The 19,135-nt window shown below is 42.3% G+C and overlaps 2 protein-coding genes across 2 annotated transcripts in view; both read right to left on the bottom strand.

Annotated features, from left to right (window-relative positions):
* The window catches only part of LOC139609597 (NLR family CARD domain-containing protein 3-like), a 267,945-nt gene that overhangs the window by 224,866 nt on the left and 23,944 nt on the right, over positions 1-19,135 (bottom strand). Inside the window, exon 7 of the mRNA XM_071464400.1 lies at positions 148-321. Coding sequence (XP_071320501.1) covers positions 148-321 — 174 coding nt within the window. The remainder of the gene's footprint in view (positions 1-147; positions 322-19,135) is intronic.
* Positions 2,188-18,127, bottom strand: LOC139609937 (protein NLRC3-like). Its single transcript, XM_071465007.1, has 4 exons — positions 17,997-18,127; positions 4,547-4,669; positions 4,214-4,443; positions 2,188-3,983 (listed from the first exon to the last, which is right to left on the bottom strand). The coding sequence occupies exons 1-4, from the start codon at positions 18,125-18,127 to the stop codon at positions 2,188-2,190; spliced, it is 2,280 nt and encodes a 759-aa protein (XP_071321108.1).

Below are 19,135 nucleotides of genomic sequence, written 5' to 3'. Positions count from 1 at the left end.
TGGTCTCATCTTCCTTCTTTCTCTTCACTGGCTGATTTTTTAAATCCTCACACAGAAATTCTGAAAATGAACCAACCAATGAAAAACTGGAACTTCACAGATTTGAACTGAATATAAAACTACAACAGCTCCAGTCAGTGAACTGACCTCAGAGTCTCCAGTCTACAGTTTGGACTCTCCAGTCCAGCACACAGCTGCTTCACTGCTGAATTCTTCAGGTAGTTTACACTCAGGTCCAGGTGTCTCAGATGGGAGGGGTTGGACTTCAGAGCTGAGGACACGACTTCACAGTGAGTCTCTGAGAGTCCACAACCAACAAGTCTGTGATGAGAGAAAATATAAAATGTGTTAGAATAAAATCAGACAGTTTGTAATAAAAGACACTGAAGTTAAAATGCATCTGATGAGAAAAGATGATGATGTGATGAACATCTGCTCTTCACATCTGTGGCTCAGCTCATCTGACCTGATTGTGTTTGACATGAAACAATAATTCTCATCACTCTCTCTCAGACCTGCAGAGTTTCATGGGAATCTTTGTTGTGCAGATGAAGGAGGGAAAATGATGTTACATTTCTGCTTCCATCATATGATTTGATCCAGAGTCAGAATCTTCAGAAAAACAGTTTTATTCTCCAGTGTTTTTAAACTGACTCCAGATTGCTTGGCTCTGCTGCCTCTCTGTAGAAGTCAACACACACCACTGCATAAAACACATCTGGCTCATTGTGGTGAATCAGTGGCAGCGCCCACGTTGATCCATGAACAAACTGTCCTCAGGTTTTCACAGAAGGTCCTCACAGAAACATGACACTGAGCTCTGGTGTGTAGAAGAAGACTGAATCCTCCCATTCTGCTCTGATAGATTCACACCTGTGTTCTTGGCTGAAGCTGAACATTTCCTGATACGACTCTCCTCTACAGCAACAAGAGAGAAAACACCTGGGACTTTCTGTCTCATTCAACACAATCTATGGAAAGACTTTAAAGCTCCACCATGACACTTGAAAAAACACAAGTTCACTCTTCAACATGAAAAGTTCAATAATCAATAAAGCTCAGCCTTGATCAGTTCAATACACTCAGGGGTTTACATCTCCTCTCTTGGTCTGCTTTGACCAGTTGAGTCATTTCACTGATGTGATGACTTTTCTCTGCTTGTGCAGCTGTTACATTCTGTTTGATCATGAACCATTATCCCATCAGTGTTTGTTGTTTCCACAGTGGCTGCTGTTCAGCTCCACTTTTAAAGCAGCTTTCATTGGAGCCCACTGTTTTTGTCTCCTGTGATTTAAGGTGGGGGGGGGGCGTCCCCTAACATCCTCCATGCTCATCATGACTTCAATCATCTCTGGACAATGATTCTGGTCTTATACAAACTTTACTAAACACCTGCTAGAACCTGCTTGACATGAAACAATAATTCTCATCACTCTCTCTCAGACCTGCAGAGTTTCATGGGAATCTTTGTTGTGCAACCTGCTCTCCTGTAACACTGTCACAATGGACAGTTTCAACAAAGCTGAACCAGAGACATCATCTTTTTTCATTCACACATTCTTCTTCCTCAGAAGAACCTGCTGCCTACATTACCCACAATGCACCCCAACCACCAACCCTCAGCTGTTAAGGCTAAGGTGTGTTATGCAGCAGAGGTGAGGGGGGGCTACAGAGGTCTGATGTCGTCTTCAGACTCCGCCCACACTGACTCAGGTGACATCACCTGAGGACATTTATCAGACTGCACAGCTGGAGACACTAAAGGTTTAATACTACTGTTTTCTCATATGCAGGTGTCCTCCCCAACACCTGGAAACACCTGGAAACACACTCTGAGGTGTAAGATCAGTGGAACTGCTTTAATTAGTTTGATCAGGTTTAAATTAAACCAAAAAGATTTAAAATAACACAGAACATTAACAAATCAATGAAGCATCCAACAATTATTACAAATAAACAAAACAAGTGTTTTTATGAACTTAACAGCAACAATCACAACCAACTGAAACATCTACATTTTGGTGCTCACAGCATCTACAACCCCTCCAGAAAAAAACACAACTGACCTTTGATTGTTTCAAAGTAAAACTAAGAATAATGAGAATAAATGAAAACTGTTTTTATCTGAATTTGACTCAACTACTGATCTAATCTACTGATTGATAATTATATTGATCATGTCTGGACTCACTGAGCCTTCCTGCAGTGCCTCACAGCTGGGATCAGTCTCCATCGTCCCTGATCTGATGTGTTGTACTTCCTCAGGTCCAACTCATCCAGAACCTCCTCTGACATCTGCAGCATGTAGGCCAGAGCTGAGCAGTGGATCTCAGAGAGTCTCTTCTCTGATCTGGTCATTGACTTCAGGAACTCTTGGATCTCCTGATGAACTGAGTGGTCCTTCATCTCCATCAGACAGTGGAAGATGTTGATGCTTCTGTCAGGAGAGATTTTATCACTGTTCATCTTCTTCAGGTTGTTGATGGCTCTCTGGATGGTTTCTGGACTGTTCTTCCTCTGACCCAGCAGACCTCCTAAGAGTCTCTGGTTGGACTCCAGAGAGAGGCCATGAAGGAAGCGAACAAACAGGTCCAGGTGTCCATTTTTACTTCTGAGGGATTTCTCCATGGCTGCCCTCAGGAAGACATCCAGGGTTAAATCAACATGTTGTTTTCCCAGGAAGTTCCCCAGGACCTCTTTGTTCCTGTTGGTGTAAGAGTGGAACATGTAGACTGCAGCCAGAAACTCCTGAATGCTCAGATGAACAAAGCAGTAGACTGTTTTCTGGAAGATCACACTCTCTCTTTTGAAGATCTCAGTACAGAGTCCTGAGTACACCGAGGCCTCTGTGACATCCAGACCACACTGCTCCAGGTCTTCTTGGTAGAACATGATGTTTCCTTTCTCCAGATGTTCAAACGCCAGCCTCCCCAGCTTCAGAAGAACTTCCCTGTCAGCCTCCATCAGCTCCTGTGGACTGGTCTCATGTCCCTCATCATACTTGAGCTTCTTCCTCTTTGTCTGAACCAGCAGGAAGTGTGAGAACAGGTCAGTCAGGGTCTGGGGCAGCTCTCTTCTCTGCTCTGTAGTCAACATGTGCTCCAGAACTGTAGCAGTGATCCAGCAGAAGACTGGGACTTGACACATGATGTGGAGGCTCCTGGACTTCTTGATGTGTGAGATGGTTCTGCTGGACAGCTCTTCATCACTGGATCTCCTCCTGAAGTACTCCTCCTTCTGGGCGTCAGTGAAGCCCTGTACCTCTGTTACCCTGTCAACACATGTAGGAGGGATCTGATTGGCTGCTGCAGGTCTGGAAGTGATCCAGACCAGAGCCGAGGGAAGCAGGTTCCCCTGGATGAGGTTTGTCAGCAGCAGGTTGACTGATGACGTCTGTGTGACATCAGACACAACCTCCCTGTTGGTGAAATCCAGTGAAAGTCTGCTTTCATCCAGGCCGTCCAAGATGAACACAACTTTACAGACAGCCAGCTGCTCTGCTGTGACCTTCTGTAATGTTGGATAGAAAACATGGAGCAGCCTGAGAAGACTGTACTGCTGCTCTCTGATCAGGTTCAGCTCCCTGAACGAAAGCAGAACCAGCAGACTGACATCTTGGTTCTCCAAGCCCTCTGCCCAGTCCAGACTGAACTTCTGCACTGAGAAGGTTTTTCCGATGCCAGCGACGCCGTTGGTCAGTACCACTCTGATGGGTCTCTGTTGGTCAGGTAAGGCTTTAAAGATGTCGTGGCACTTGATTGGAGCGTCATGGAGGGTCTTCATCTTGGAAGCTGTCTCCAGCTGCCTCACCTCATGTTGGGTATTAACCTCTTCACTCTGTCCCTCTGTGATGTAGAGCTCAGTGTAGATCCTGTTGAGGAGGGTTCCACTTCCTGTTCCATCACTTCCTTCAGTCACACGTTCACATCTGCTCCTCAGACTGATCTTATGTTGATCTAAAACCTCCTGCAGACCACTATCTGCTGAAAGAGAAGAGACAATGTCAGACTGAAGACAGAGAATCTGAGAATCTGCTGATCATTTTCATCAGCTACAGAAAAACTAAAGAGCAGCAAAGAAAAGCTTTTTAATGTTGTGCTTTGTAGAATCATCTGAAATGTCAGTGCTGTGTGATAGAACAACTGACACTGGAGAAAACAACAGGTCCTGGTTTCAGAAATGAAGACATCAGCAGACACATGTTCAGTCTCACTTTGTACAGTGCTGCTCTGACTGGCTGTCTGCAGTCCAGGTCTGGTTCTGGGTCTTTGTCCACACTGGGGACAGGAGGGGTCTCCTGAAGACCCAGACTGGTCCCAGTATGAGGTGAAGCACTGTCTGCAGAACCAGTGTCCACAGCTGGTAGAGACTGGATCCTTCAGGACGTCCTGACACAGAGCACAGCAGGACAGCTGCTCCTCCACAGAGACACCACTCCTCTTCCTCCCTCTGTGAAGACATGTCTTCATCACTAACATGTCACAGTCAAATATGTCTAATAACTGAATCATCTTCAGCTCAGTTGACAGTAGAAACTGTCTCTTACTGTGAGTCTGAGGGTCCAGGTTCAGGACTGAAGTCTGGAGGAAAAAACTCTTTGGACCAGTCACTCTTCACAGACAGACAGCTGGATCCTGGAGATTCTGTTCTCAGTCTGTGGTTCTGACCTCTGCAAACACAAACATGTTTTTATTCATATCACATCAATCACTGATCAATTGTCTGATGACAGAGTCATTGTGAAGATTGAAGTTTTCATTCTGAATTTATGAAAATTGAAAAACAACAGTGAAATTACTTCTTGAAAATTTCACATGTTGAATTCACTTTTAAAAATTCAGATACATAATTTCAATGAAAAACAAAACCAGTGGCAGAAATTCACAGATTTCAAAATTGAAAGTCTGCTAAGACAGATTTGCTTCCCTACACTACAGACAATAGAACTGGTGGTAAAGGCGGACTGCAAGCTGCTGAGACGTGCTGGTCTCATTCGGTCCAGCAGGAGGGTCCTCACATCGAAAACATCGGAGCAAATATTCAAAAAGGAATCATTTGGATGAACTGACCACATCTTATAAATCTAAACAGTCACGTTCTCACCTGGAAAAGTATGAAAACTTGTGAAAGTGATATGTAAACAGTCCTAGGACCAAAGTTGTAAGAGCTTTGAGTCTGGATTGACCGTGGATAACGCCGGGTTGAGCTTTTATTTTGGTACTTCCTCTGACCAGCAGTGTGAATTCGCATATTACCTAAATATTAAGTTTCAGTAATGTTTAGATTTAGCATTCAAATTTAGATTTAACATTTAAATATAACATTAAAGTTGGCTAAATGTGGTGAAATGTTATTTCAGTATGAACCACTTTACAATCAGCGGCCCATATTACATAGAGCCTGAAATCTGTATAAACAGCTGACAAATATCTAGTTTGATGTTAAAGAGGCTCAGTCATTTCTTCCAACAGCTGCTCACTGTAGTTTGGATCAAACTAACTGTGGAGAGTGAAGCTCTGACATGTGAAGCTCATCATTCAAGCTGTAAAATGATCCTGCAAAGTGTGGTCAACTCTGTTAGATCCCAGCTCATCCAGGTTCACCAACACACTGCTCTCTTCTTCTGTGGCTGCTTCTCTGCTCCACCACGGCCCTTTAATTACTGACATCTTTACATCTCTGTCATGTTCATCAGCTGCAGCAAAAATATGCACAAGAAAAAAGTCAAACTCTTCTTTGTTGGGATCATTTCACAAGAAACCAGATCCTCAGCAGTCACTGTTAATACACTGATATGTCAGGCAGCTGGTTTCAGGGTGGGCGGCAAGATGGCGGGTTGAGCAGGTGCTTTTTTCAGAGCTCCTCAAACTAGTCCCAAAACTTTATCCTTCATTACTAACTGTCCAATCCAATGTGCTGAAATGAGGAAACAAAAGATAATTAAACCCACCACGCTAAGACTGGAACCGCAAAAACAAGAATCTTCATCTAAAGGGGAAAGAAAAGACGGCAGGCGAGACATGGAGCACGACTATGCAATGGACGTTACTCTGCTGAGTAAGTGTTGGAATTATTATACATAAAAGTTATCTTACATTTGCTTACACTGTTTAAGAGTTATACATATGCCTGTGTGTGTGTGACTATGTAGAATGTTGTGCAAGCTGTCTTTCAGATTCATCAGGAGGACTCATGCAGAGTCAAGGACGGGGCACAGAGTGAAACCACACTGAAGAGATAAACATGAAACTCCTTTAATTAGAGCAGAGGGATGTACTGAGAAACTATGCCACTGATAGAATAGCACGGTCTTAGACCTTGAACACACCTGCTAGAATAGAAAACTTTCTCACAACGTTTTACAGATAAGGAGTGCAGCCTGTGTTTTCCCCATCCCTTAGAGGCTGCATCTCTCATGTAACTAGGGACCACCCTAAGGAAATAAAAAAGAGGAGACGGCAAGATGTACTCAGAACGGGTTGGAGAGTGTAACTGAGTACATCTCTGTCCGTTCTCCTCGCGAGTAAAAAGAGCTCTAACTCTGTGTCTTCTCTCTTTGTATTTTAATAATGTTTTGGGATGTTTAAACCTGACATTAACTTGGTCCTTCGAGCCGGATACCAATAGACCTGAGGATTCCAGCGGGCGGGGTGGACACCAGGAAAAAACCGTGGCCACGGTGAACTCCATAGAGTGAGTTTTCTTAAAGACCCTTTCCGGGACTGGGAGTTCCGACCCACTGGCTGGAATCCAACGGTTGACGGTAGTCCGAGAGGGAAAAGACATATCGGTGAGTTACAGTTTTCTTTAAAAAAGAGAATGACTGAAGGTCATTGCGCGCTTAGAGAAAAACCCTGAATATCCTAGGCACTGGCAGGTGAATTAGGACGACGGAGTCCTGTGACACAGTTAAATTCCGCGTGGGACGGCGGAGTCCCCTGTAAGGCAGTGAAATTCCGTGTGGGACGGCGGAGTCCCCTGCAAGGCAGTTAAATTCCGCGGGACGGCGGAGTCCCCTGCCAAACAGTTAAATTCCGTGGGACGGCGGAGTCCTCTGATGCACTTAAATTCCGTGAGAAAAAGAAACGCAGCGTAAAAAAAACGATAAAAAAAACTGAATGAGTGATTGTGAGTGTGATTGGAGATAAAATACCACTAGGTGCTTTGTCTCATACCAAAAGGCAGGAATCAAACAGTGGACTTTTGTGGATGCAAAGGCAAGAATTCTCCAGTCTAAAAGAGTTGAAGTGAGAATTACCACAGAAGGAAATTTGAATCACTGTCCTGCTTAATTTCCCAGTGTTTAGAACACCCTAGGTGTTATTACACTGGACTAAAACACATATAAAATGGGAAAAGGAAACAGTAAATATCAATCTAGAGAAGCATTGCAATGCAAAGATTGGAAATATATCGAAATAAAAGAATCTGCAAAAGGTAAAGTACCTTGAAAAATTGATTAAAAAAAATATATAATATAACTATAATGGTAAATTGAGTTCTCAGAAATTGGTTGAATTACAAGAAACAATTGCAAAAGCTAATAAAAATAATCTAAAGAAAATGCGCAAAGATGGATATGAGGATGTTAAATACTGGCTGGAAACAGCACAGATCAGAGAGGAAGGTGATAGGAAGGCTAAGGGAAAAGAAGGTGATAGGAAGGCTAAGAGAAAGGAAAGTGCAGAAATAGAAAGGAGCAAACAGGTAATGTTTCATAGAAAGGAGGATGATGAAACAGCCTCCAGTAGGCGTAGGCAACGTAGGTAAGAAGGAGCTGAGGAAGTGTTTGAGGAAGAAAACGCAGCAGCAGTAGCAGCACCGACACAAGGTGAACATGTTAAGTTGAATAAAGGATTGTATCCACCTTTACCTCCAAATTACGAGGAGGTCACACCACAAAGACAGACCAGGGCTACAGCAGAAAAATCCGCCCCATGGTCCAAGACCCTGGGCAAAATATTTAGTCCTGAGCCACCATCTGCTCCACCCTTGTTACATGTAAATGAGGCAGACGCCTACCCAATGATTGAGGTAGAAAATCCTAATGCTGATGAAAGAAATAGAACCATTCTGGTATACCGAACCTGGACGGTTGACGATGCAAAAAAAAGCTATAGAGGGCGTAACATCCTACAAAGAGGATATACGCCAATTTGTGATTGACATGGAAAAATTGAGAAAGTCATACCATTTAAATGGACAAGAGGTGCAGCAGGTGTGGATGCAGGCTTTTGGTTCAGACTGGCATTACATAAGCGGAAACTGGGACCCTTCACATGATGGTGCAGTCATGAACCATGACTCTCAAGAGTTAGATAATCGGGTACGTGCCCTGGGGGAACGGGCAACAACAAGGTTCCTAAGAAAAGCAAATTATACAGAAATAGGTAGAACAAAACAACTAGACAATGAAAGTTTTGAAGTTTACAGAGTAAGAATGGAGAAAGCGTTCAAAACTCATAGTGGACTCATTGATGACGGGGGGGACAATGGTGTGTATAAACAACAGTTGAAAAATGCCCTGCATGCTGGCTCAAGAGATGGCTTACGCCATTGGGTAGAGAAATTGTTACAAGGAGTACCAAACGAACTATGGTCCAAGGGACCATCTGATATAGGGTTAATAAAAGGGGCATTACCTGTACAAATAAGACCAAAAACTGAGTACAGACCATGCATTAGACAATATCCCCTTAAAACAGATGCACAGGAAGGCATTAAACCAGTAATAGAAGATTTCATCAAGGCTGAAGTAATAATTAAATGTGAAGACTCTCCTTGTAACACTCCCATCTTCCCAGTTAAGAAGCAAGCTCCATCTACAGGATGGCGCATGGTTCAGGATTTACAAGCAGTAAATAATGCAGTTATTCAAAGAGCTCCATGCGTTCCTGACCCGTACACTTTGCTAAACTCATTAAGATCAGATGCTAAGTTTTTTACTGTGGTAGATATCAGTAATGCGTTCTTCTCCGTTCCTGTAGATAAGGAAAGTCAATTTTGGTTTGCTTTTACATTCGGAGGACAACGTTATACATATACTAGATTGCCACAAGGTTATTGTGAAAGTCCCACAATATATTCCCAAGTGATGAGTGCTAGCATGTCCAAATTCCAACCTCCAGGTGGCAGCCAAGTATTACTTTATGTAGATGACGTACTGCTGGCCTCCCCCGATGAGGAAACTTGTAAATTAGATACCATAGCGTTGCTAAAGCATTTAGCTAAAGAAGGTCATAAGGTCAGTAAAAATAAGCTACAACTATGTAAAACACAAGTGAAATACCTAGGTCATAATTTGAGTGCAGGAGGAAGAACTATTGTGGAAGACAGAAAATCAGCAATTCTACAAGCACCAAAACCATTAACAAAGAAACAAATGATGTCATTCTTAGGATTGACAAATTATTGTAGGAATTGGGTTCCAAATTACGCTGAAATTACAGCTCCATTGAATAAACTTATGTACGAAGAAAGCATCAACATGACAACTCCACTGAAGTGGACTGAGGAGGCAGAGGAAGCATTTTGTAAAATCAAACAAGTATTGGTTTCCAGTACGGCCTTAGCATTACCAGACTATAAGAAACCTTTTATACAAATGGTAGATTGCAAAGGCTATTTTATGACTTCTGTACTGGTGCAACAACATGGACAAAAGATGAAACCAATTGCTTACTTCTCCTCCAAATTGGACAGTGTGGCATGTGCTTTGCCCCACTGTGTACGAGCAGTAATTTCAGCGTCTATGGCAGTTGAAGTCAGTGCAGGAATAGTATTGTTCCATCCACTAACACTTAGAGTTCCACATGCAGTTTCTGCACTCCTCCTGCAGACAAACATGACATTTTTGTCACCAGCTAGACATCTATCGTGCATGTCAACATTGCTATCGCAACCTCACCTAACAATTGAGAGATGTACAACCTTAAATCCAGCTACATTGATGCCACTACTAAGTGATGGCACAAAGCATGACTGTCAGGAATTAGCTGAAACCATGACTAAAAGCAGAAGTGATCTAAAAGACCAACCTTTAGGAAAAGGGGAAGTTCTTTATGTTGATGGTTCATCAAAAAAGAACGAACAAGGGAAAACCTTAACAGGCTACGCTGTAGTAAAACGAGATAAAGTATTAAAGGCTGGACAGCTACCTTCAAATTACTCAGCACAAGCAGCAGAACTAGTAGCACTAACTGAAGCATGTAAGCTAATGAAAAACAAAATAGTAACGATCTATACTGATAGTCAATATGCTTATGCTATAGTGCATACATTTGCTCAATACTGGCAAAACAGAGGAATGGTGACCTCAGTAGGGAAACCTGTGACACATGCTCAGTTGTTAACTGAATTATTACAAGCAGTAAAACTTCCTAAAGAATTAGCAGTATGCAAATGTGCGGCACATACTAGAAATAAAGACAGTCTCATTAGGAAATGCATTTGCTGATAAAATAGCTAAAGAAGCAGCAGAAGGCACACAAGTGATGAGTTTAGAACAAAGTGACTCAATAACAGTTGATGTGCTAAAAGATATGCAACATCAAAGTCCACAAAACGAAAAAGATCAATGGATAAAAAATGGTGCTAAACTAACTGACGACATCTATAAATGACCAGAACATAAACCCATCCTACCAAAAAGTCTATACAAATGGGCAGCGATATTGAGCCATGGTTCTACACATGTCTCAACAGGAGGGATGGTAGGACAGATACAACAACATTATACTACCTATGGGTTTAACTCGTATTCAAAAAATTTTTGTAAGGCATGTTTGATATGCACTAAACATAACTCACAGGGAAATATGAGACCAAAGAGGGGTAAGTTTCCAACGCCTCAATATCCGTTCCAAATAATCCATATGGACTTTATTGAACTTAATCAAAGTGAAGGAAAAAAGTTTTGTCTAGTAATAATAGATGCATTCTCCAAATGGATAGAGTTGTTCCCAACTAAACACCCAGATGCTCTAACAGTAGCAAAAGCATTATGTAAGGACCTTACCAGGTATTGCTAACAACTCCTACTGCGGTTAAAATAGCGGAGAGAGGTACCTGGATACATCTAACACACTGTAAGAGAGTCATCTCAGCTGAAGATTCCGATAGGGGAGGTGAGCAAGAGTCTGATAATAGGGTGGTGCCAGACGGGTAGAGTCTGGTAAGACCTGAAAGTCAGTGAAAATTTTCCAAGACACCAAACCAAGTAGAGGATAACCCTTTAGCTGAAATGGCTCCAAGATGGCTAAAACAGTCTATCTGTTGTTGGATAACAACTGTGTTTTTTATCTGAAATATATATAATATATAATATATAAATATATCTTAATAGTGTTGATGAATGGTTTCGTGTCACAACTGGAGTATCTGGTTATAACAACAACTGGCTATTAATGATAGAACAAGCTGCGAATCTAACAAAAACAGATTGCGTGGTCTGTATGGGTCCAAGGCCCATACTCCAGATAGTACCAGCTGTTATCTCTGATGAGTGTATCTTTGACGTAATGAGTAACACTAATCCAAAGGCTGCATGCCAGTCCTGGGATGAAGTGTTCCCCAATACTGGGCCTGAAAAGAAAAAAACAATATTCTCAAAAACTGTGGCGCCAGGTAATTTCTCTTGTATTAATAGAACTGGTAATGGAGAACAATTAGGAAATTTGTCAAGATCATGGTGTGCAACTACACTGACGGTATCAGCGCTTTTCACCCCAGTGTCCCGTAGTGACATCTGGTGGTGGTGTGGAGATGACAGAATCTTTGACCGTTTACCCGTGAATACAACAGGATACTGTGCCTTAGTGTCATTACTCCTTCCAGTGTCTGTTTACCCAATGTCCACTGCTCAATTGATTGATACCTTGTCAAGTGTAATGCCTGAACAATGGCGCAGACACAAACGTTCTACAACCTGGTTGTCTGATAATGACCCGACTTACATAGACGCAATAGGAGTTCCACGTGGGGTACCTGATGAGTATAAATTAGTTGACCAAATTGCAGCAGGGTTCGAATCTTTTATCTGTTGGTGGTGTACGATTAACAAGAACATTGACAGAATCAACTACATCCACTACAATGTTCAGAAACTTGGAAATTGGACTCAAAGCGGTTTTGAGGCCGCTCATGGACAATTGTCATCAACGTCACTCATGTCTTTCCAAAACAGAATAGCTATGGATATGTTGCTTGCTGAAAAAGGAGGCGTTTGTGCGATGTTTGGCGAACAGTGTTGTTCATTTATACCAAACAACACCGCTGCTGATGGCAGCCTGACAAAGGCCATTGAAGGCTTACGCACTCTTAATAGCAAGATGAAAGAGCATTCTGGTGTCGACACCACGATGTGGGAGTCATGGATGGATGCCTTTGGAAAGTATCGAGTGTTAATTTCCTCAATTTTAGTATCATTGGCTGTGTTTGCAGCAATTCTGACATTGTGTGGTTGTTGTTGTATTCCTTGTTTGCGTTCTCTGCTTAACCGTCTCATTACCACAGCTATATCACCTATGGAACAACGTGTGGCGCAGCTGTATCCCCTGCTAGGTACAGACCATGACTCCGGAGAGGACGAAGATGACTCCATGCATCTTCCTGATCTCTTTCCCGATCCAGGAGATTATGAGTAAAACCGTCGTTTGCATGCAACATTTTCCTCTGAGTATAAATGTATTTGTTCTTATAACAATGACCTTACAGCTGAAAATCTAAATGAAGTGGCTGAAAATAAGTGATATGAGAATTTAAGCAAATATATGATAAACAGGAGGGAAATGTTGGAATTATTATACATAAAAGTTATCTTACATTTGCTTACACTGTTTAAGAGTTATACATATGCCTGTGTGTGTGTGACTATGTAGAATGTTGTGCAAGCTGTCTTTCAGATTCATCAGGAGGACTCACATGCAGAGTCAAGGACGGGGCACAGAGTGAAACCACACTGAAGAGATAAACATGAAACTCCTTTAATTAGAGCAGAGGGATGTACTGAGAAACTATGCCACTGATAGAATAGCACGGTCTTAGACCTTGAACACACCTGCTAGAATAGAAAACTTTCTCACAACGTTTTACAGATAAGGAGTGCAGCCTGTGTTTTCCCCATCCCTTAGAGGCTGCATCTCTCATGTAACTAGGGACCACCCTAAGGAAATAAAAAAGAGGAGACGGCAAGATGTACTCAGAACGGGTTGGAGAGTGTAACTGAGTACATCTCTGTCCGTTCTCCTCGCGAGTAAAAAGAGCTCTAACTCTGTGTCTTCTCTCTTTGTATTTTAATAATGTTTTGGGATGTTTAAACCTGACAGTAAGATACAGAAAGATACAGCTCTCAACGAAGGCGGACGCATCTCTCCCTCTCTCCTCTCCCTTTTCCTGCTTTGCTTCTCTCGTCTCGTCCTGTCTTGTCTAAACCTTGGAAGCCTCTCTCCACACTGCTCTCTAAATCTAAAATCATGGAATTGGTCAACTGGTCTCTCAACGCAATTGACAGGATCTTCTCGACGAGAAGCCCGGGTTCAGGGGAACCTGTCTGCCCTGGCTACATGAGGGACTCCTGGGAGCAGTGGAGGGTCGTGTGCCTGGCGATTCTTTCCGTTGAGGACATCGAAGATCTCTACATATTCGGAATTGTGATATCAGGCTTTCTGCTGATTGGATTAGGCATTGCCCTGGTGTATCGGAAAATTCGGAAGACGGTGACAGCAGTCCAAATCCCCACGCTGCCCGACATAATTGATGGAGTGAGTAAAGCTATAAGCACTCAGACTGTGATTGTGAACCGCAACTTGGGAACCACCTTGGAAGGAGCTGTCAACACCCTGTCTGTGGTAATAGACAGAGCTATTAATGCTTAGACTGTGGTTGTAAATCCTTGGCCAAGGCCGGTGCTGGAACAACTCCCCCATGAGATCGCTGCAGTGAGACGCTCTCTACTCCTACCCCCCCCCCTCTTCCACGGACACCTGTTGATTGTTGACCCCGTCCGGGACCCGATCAAGGACGTCTCCATGGCAACTTGCTATGTTATCGCGATGACACGCTGCGAAATGAGGCACTGATTGTGAACTAGACGAAGTGACTCTCCAGGCCTATGCACACACACACATTCACGGACACTTATGTACATATGCAACACACCCCAACCCCCAACCCCATCCCACGTCTTCGCCGCTTCTACCCCCACAGTGCAGCGGGCGGGGTCTGCTGGCGGCGCCGTGACGGCTGCGGCTGGCTGCCTGTCTGCGCTGGAACACCTCCTCCCGCCTTCCCCGCACCCCTGGAGCAAGTTGTTTGAGTCATTATGTTGTAAAATGTGCTTATATATGCTTATGTTGCCGAGGTTTTTTTTACCAAATCCACACTGTACCCCCCCCCCCCCCAGGAGTATAGTTTTTTTTCTCCTCTACTTTCCACTTGTTTCCCCCCCCCCCCCCCTTTTTGCTGCGCACTCATCCTGTTATGTCTGTCTTATTATATGTTGTATGCCCTATGTGTAGACGGGGTGATTGTTGTAATTTCGCTGCAATTGTACTTGTACTGTTACAGTGACAATAAAGATCATCATCATCATCATCATCATCAGAATGAGGTGGAGTCTGCAGATCAAAGGACTGGAAGAGAAAAGAGATGAAAATGTCAGAGCACAAATCATCCAAATCCTCAAGAGACTTGTCCCAGAGACGGAGTCAAAGATGGAGGATGTGGTGGACTCTGTGCATAGAGGAGGAAAAACATTACCGTTACCGTCCCCCAGTGATTATATTTTAGTAAGAGGAGACTGGAACATGGCTCCAAATGAGCTGGTTGACAGCTGCCCTCCAGTGTAAGTAATGCAGTGTAAGGACATTGTTCAAGGTTTTATGACAGATAATTTAACTGATGTTTAGAGAAGTTTAAATTGGGGGGTTAATAGTTCCACATGGTTTAAGCCTCATGGAAGTAAGCAAATAGAGAAATGATCACTGGTTGGTGAGTGATAATATTCTGAGCTACACTTCACAATCCAAAGTTTCCAAAGCACCTTGTCAGATCATTGTCTTGTAGATCTTATCTTAGAACCCACAAGGAAAGAAATTAGAAAGAAAGGATCATGGAAGTTTGATGCCAGTTTGTTAAATAAGGAAGAATATTGTGATAAAATAAGAGAAATAATGAGGTATATTGAAAATAATGATTCAATTGAAGGTAATATTTGCTAATTGGAATTTATTAAATTCAAAATGAGAGAATTTACTACAAATGTTTGTAAGGAACTAAAGAGGAAAAAGTATGAAAGTAATTTTCTCCAAGAAATATCTCAGTGTTGTAGGAAACAGATCTAAACCTTCAGGAGAAAAACAAACTGATGGAGTTACAAACCAAGTCAGATGATCTGTGTCTTGAAAGTGTCTGTGTCTTGTGCCTTTATAAGATCATGAGCCAAATGTCTGGAGGCAGGTGAGAAAAACTCCTCATGTTTTAGTCACTTAGAGAAAAGTGGACAACATAGAAACTCAAATACAAGTCTACTGATAAATGGAGTCCAATGCAAAGAACCAGAGAGTTCAGAGAAAGAAGTGTTGACGTTTTCCTCCGATCTGTGCTCCTCACTTTACTCTTTAGGTGATGCTGTCACCTTCTCTGATAAAATCCAGGATGGTATCCCACGTATTGAGGATCCTTCAGGGATTTGTGTGAGACACAGTTAAAAACTGAGGATTTGGACTCAGCGATCCTGAAGATGGCTTCCTACAAATCTCCAGGGACAGATGGCTCACACCTCAGTTTTATCAGCTCTTTTGGAAAAGATCTAAGAAATGTATTATTTAAAGAGTGGATAGAGAAGAATGAACTGATGTCAAGCATGAAACAATCAGCCTGATTCCTAAATCAGGTAAAGACAAAAGAAGTTTAGATCATTTCAGACCAATCACTTTGTTGAACACTGACTATAAAATACTCTCAGGGGCTGTTGCTGCCAGACTGAAGACAGGTATTTGGTCCATAATTAGTGAAACACAGTCAGGATTTTTGAAAGGAAGGTCACTTCATAATAACACAAGGCCTGTATTAGATATTCTTGATTGTAGTGAAATAATCCAAGAGAGTGGGTTTATTTTATTTCTAGATCTTTACAAAGCATTTGATTCTGTCCAACATCAGTTTATACTGGAAACTTTGAGGTTCTTTGGTCTTGGAGAGACATTTATTAAGATTATAGGGCTGCTGTACAATGGAGTCTACAGCTGTGTTTCTCTAGGACATGGCACTTGGCCACCTCTGTTTGTAATGGTGGCAGAGATGTGATCTATTCTGATTAAAACAGTGACGTTGAAGGTTAAATGTGATGGATAAACAAATAATAAGAAGTCAGCTGGTGGTTGACCCAACTTTGTTCTTATAAAATGAAAATCAGATCCTTTAGCTTTGCAGTCAATCAGTTCTCCAAAGCAGGTTCAGAAGGAGGGGAAATCTTTAGGAACTGTTGTTTGTAGAGACAGAATTATGAGTGAAAAGAGGAATATCTGTAACAATATGGAAAAGTGTCAGACAGTTCTTCACAGATGGCTGCAGAGAGATGTCAGCATGTCTGGGAGGATTTTGTTCACAAAGATGGAGAGTTTGTCCAGACTGATTTACCAGCTCTCTCCTTCCCCATATCACCGACAATGATCCAAACTATAAATAAAGTTCATTTAAGTCCAAATGGAGAAATAAATGTCAGTATATAAGGAGAACTGATATAATTAAAAACTATGAAGAGGGGGGAGCAAATGTGATTGATCTTGATATTCTGAGTGGTGTCTTGAAACTGAAGTGGTTACAGTCTTTCTTCTTTTTGGTTCATTGTCCCTGATGTGATTTTCCAGAACATGGGAGGAACAGACTTTCTACTACGCTGTGACTTTGAATTTAGCTCATTACCAGTCAAACTCTCCACTTTCCATCAGCAAGCCCTCCTCTACTGGAAATTAATATACAGACATAATATGACACCACATAACACACCTGTGTGGAACAACACATATGTTCTACACTGTGAAAAATCAGTGGATTTAGATGAGAATCTGAAGGAATCTGGGCTGCAGCTCATTTTCTGGATGACAGTGGAAATGTGTTACAGCACGAGATGTTCTGTGAGAAATTCCAACTCAAATGTTCTGTTCAGACATTTAACAGATTGATTAAAGCCGTACCAGTCTCTTTGAGATCACTGGTTAAATATCTCTCCTGGGCTGACACAGTTCTGCAGCGCAGGAACTGACTTTTGAGACAGTGAATGTACAAAGTTATTAGAAACAGTCTGTTATAGGAACGCTACCACAGCCCAGTTAAAAGAAATTCTATACTGAGGGGATTTGAGATTGAGGAGGTGAAGGAGATAAGGAGAAGATATATTTCACTTCCTCTCCCTCCTGAAGTGAAAGAGGTGAACTTTAAAATCTTAAATGAGATTTACCCAACAAACAAGTTGTGAAGACTGAGGTTTAATCTTGATGTGAAGAACTGTGTGTTCTGTGAAAATGAGACTGAAAGCTTGGAACATTTATTCTTCCACTGTGGATCAGTCTTTCTGGAGCGACATGTGGAGCTGGACACAGTCCAAGAGGATCATTTACAAATGCAGGTACTTTAAAACCAAACCATGTATGAATCATTGGCTGAATGAATTGAAATCACTATGCAAGTCTCTGAAGCTGATAAAGAATGATAAGAAAGCCCTGAAGTTAGTTTATTCTCTTGATTTATTTCAATGAATCTTCTTCTTAATCTTTTCATGTATTTCTGTTTTTTTCTCTTAAACTTTGACTTTATTTATTTAATGTGCTTCTGCTCAACCTCAGTTTTTCCCGTGAATAAGCAAAACTGCCTTGATTTGTTTATGAATAAAGTTTATTTCATAAAAAAAAGAAGTGACATCACTGCAGGAGCTCAACACACTAAACACTGTTACAGAGACAGTTTGGAGGTTGACAGGTTTGTAGCAGGTCTCTTACTGTGAGTCTGAGGGTCCAGGTTCAGGACTGAAGTATAGAGGTTCATTTTTGGACCAGTGACTCTTCACAGACAGACAGCTGGGTCCTGGAGACTCTGCTCTGTCCTCCTCTTCCTCCACACAATCACTCATCTTCAGGACTTCAGTCAGTCTGAGAGGGAAACCAGTAACACTGACTGTGAGCTCACACACACAGGAGTCAGGACAAACAAGCTGCTCAAGAGAGACACACACACACACACACACACACACACAGGTTTTCCTCTCAGTGTCTCTGTGTGGACAGAAGTTCACTGTGACTCTTCTTCCCTCCACAGTCCACAGGGACAAACTGACTCAGAGACTTTGACAGTAAAATAATAATAATGTTGTGTTAACACTCACCTGCCTCAGCCTTCAGTTTCCCTCCTTCTACTCCGTCCACTTCAAATGGAGTCTGACCTCACTGAACACTTTCACTTCCCTCTGCATTTACAAGAAGACACATGACTGTGTGTGTGTGTGTGTGTGTTTGTGTGTGTGTGTGTGTGTGTGTGTGTGTGTTTGTGTGTGTGTGTGTGTGTGTGTGTGTGTGTGTCACTATTTCAACAGAATTATCTGCCATCATGCACCAGCCCCTACTCCAGCTGCAGTGTCCAGCAGCTCGGTCAAAGCTTCCAGCCACCAACTGAAGCTGGTTCCTACCTCCACTGAGCCCAGTGTCCACCAAGTGTCCTCGCCATGTGTCTCAGCTCATCCCAGCCTGTGTTCCAGCCTTCTTGTCTCATCGTTGGCTCCTCTATGGTCTGGAATGTATCCATCCCCAGACCTGAATCCTTTGGCTGCACCTGGGATTGACGGAGGAGTCAACACAGGAAAACATCCAGTCCTGTCTGCATGGGTTGGAAAGAAAAGAGGGATTCAGCTTTGGCCTCCACAGACAAGAAGTTTCCAAACTGCTGGATAATCATCACCTGTCGTAAAAAAGATAACACAAAATAAAGAACACAATTAATGAATGTAATGCAACAATTTACTGAATCAGACAATAGCATGTATTGATCAGATTATTTAACGCTTGCTATTTTCAAGAGTACAGATCAGTTTCATTTCATTTTTTTTTTTGTGTTTACATGAGTGATTGTGTAACAAGATGATGAA

This window comes from Trachinotus anak, unplaced genomic scaffold (genome assembly GCF_046630095.1).
Source record: "Trachinotus anak isolate AG129_WGS33_773 ecotype Australia unplaced genomic scaffold, CSIRO_AGI_Tana_v1 ptg000026l, whole genome shotgun sequence".
In the NCBI taxonomy this organism is placed as follows: Eukaryota; Metazoa; Chordata; class Actinopteri; order Carangiformes; family Carangidae; genus Trachinotus; species Trachinotus anak.
Note: the sequence above shows the minus strand (reverse complement) of the source record. Positions and strands in the feature narration are given on the sequence as shown.

Excerpts from the sequence above, each read along its gene's own strand:
- LOC139609937 (XM_071465007.1), bottom strand. The coding sequence starts at position 18,127 with ATGAGTGATTGTGTGGAGGAAGAGGAGGACAGAGCAGAGTCTCCAGGA. Across the intron at positions 4,670-17,996 it reads CCTGGACCCTCAGACTCACA|AGGTCAGAACCACAGACTGA; the intron begins GTAAGAGACCTG and ends TTGTGTTTGCAG. Across the intron at positions 3,984-4,213 it reads TCAGAGCAGCACTGTACAAA|CAGATAGTGGTCTGCAGGAG; the intron begins GTGAGACTGAAC and ends CTTCTCTTTCAG.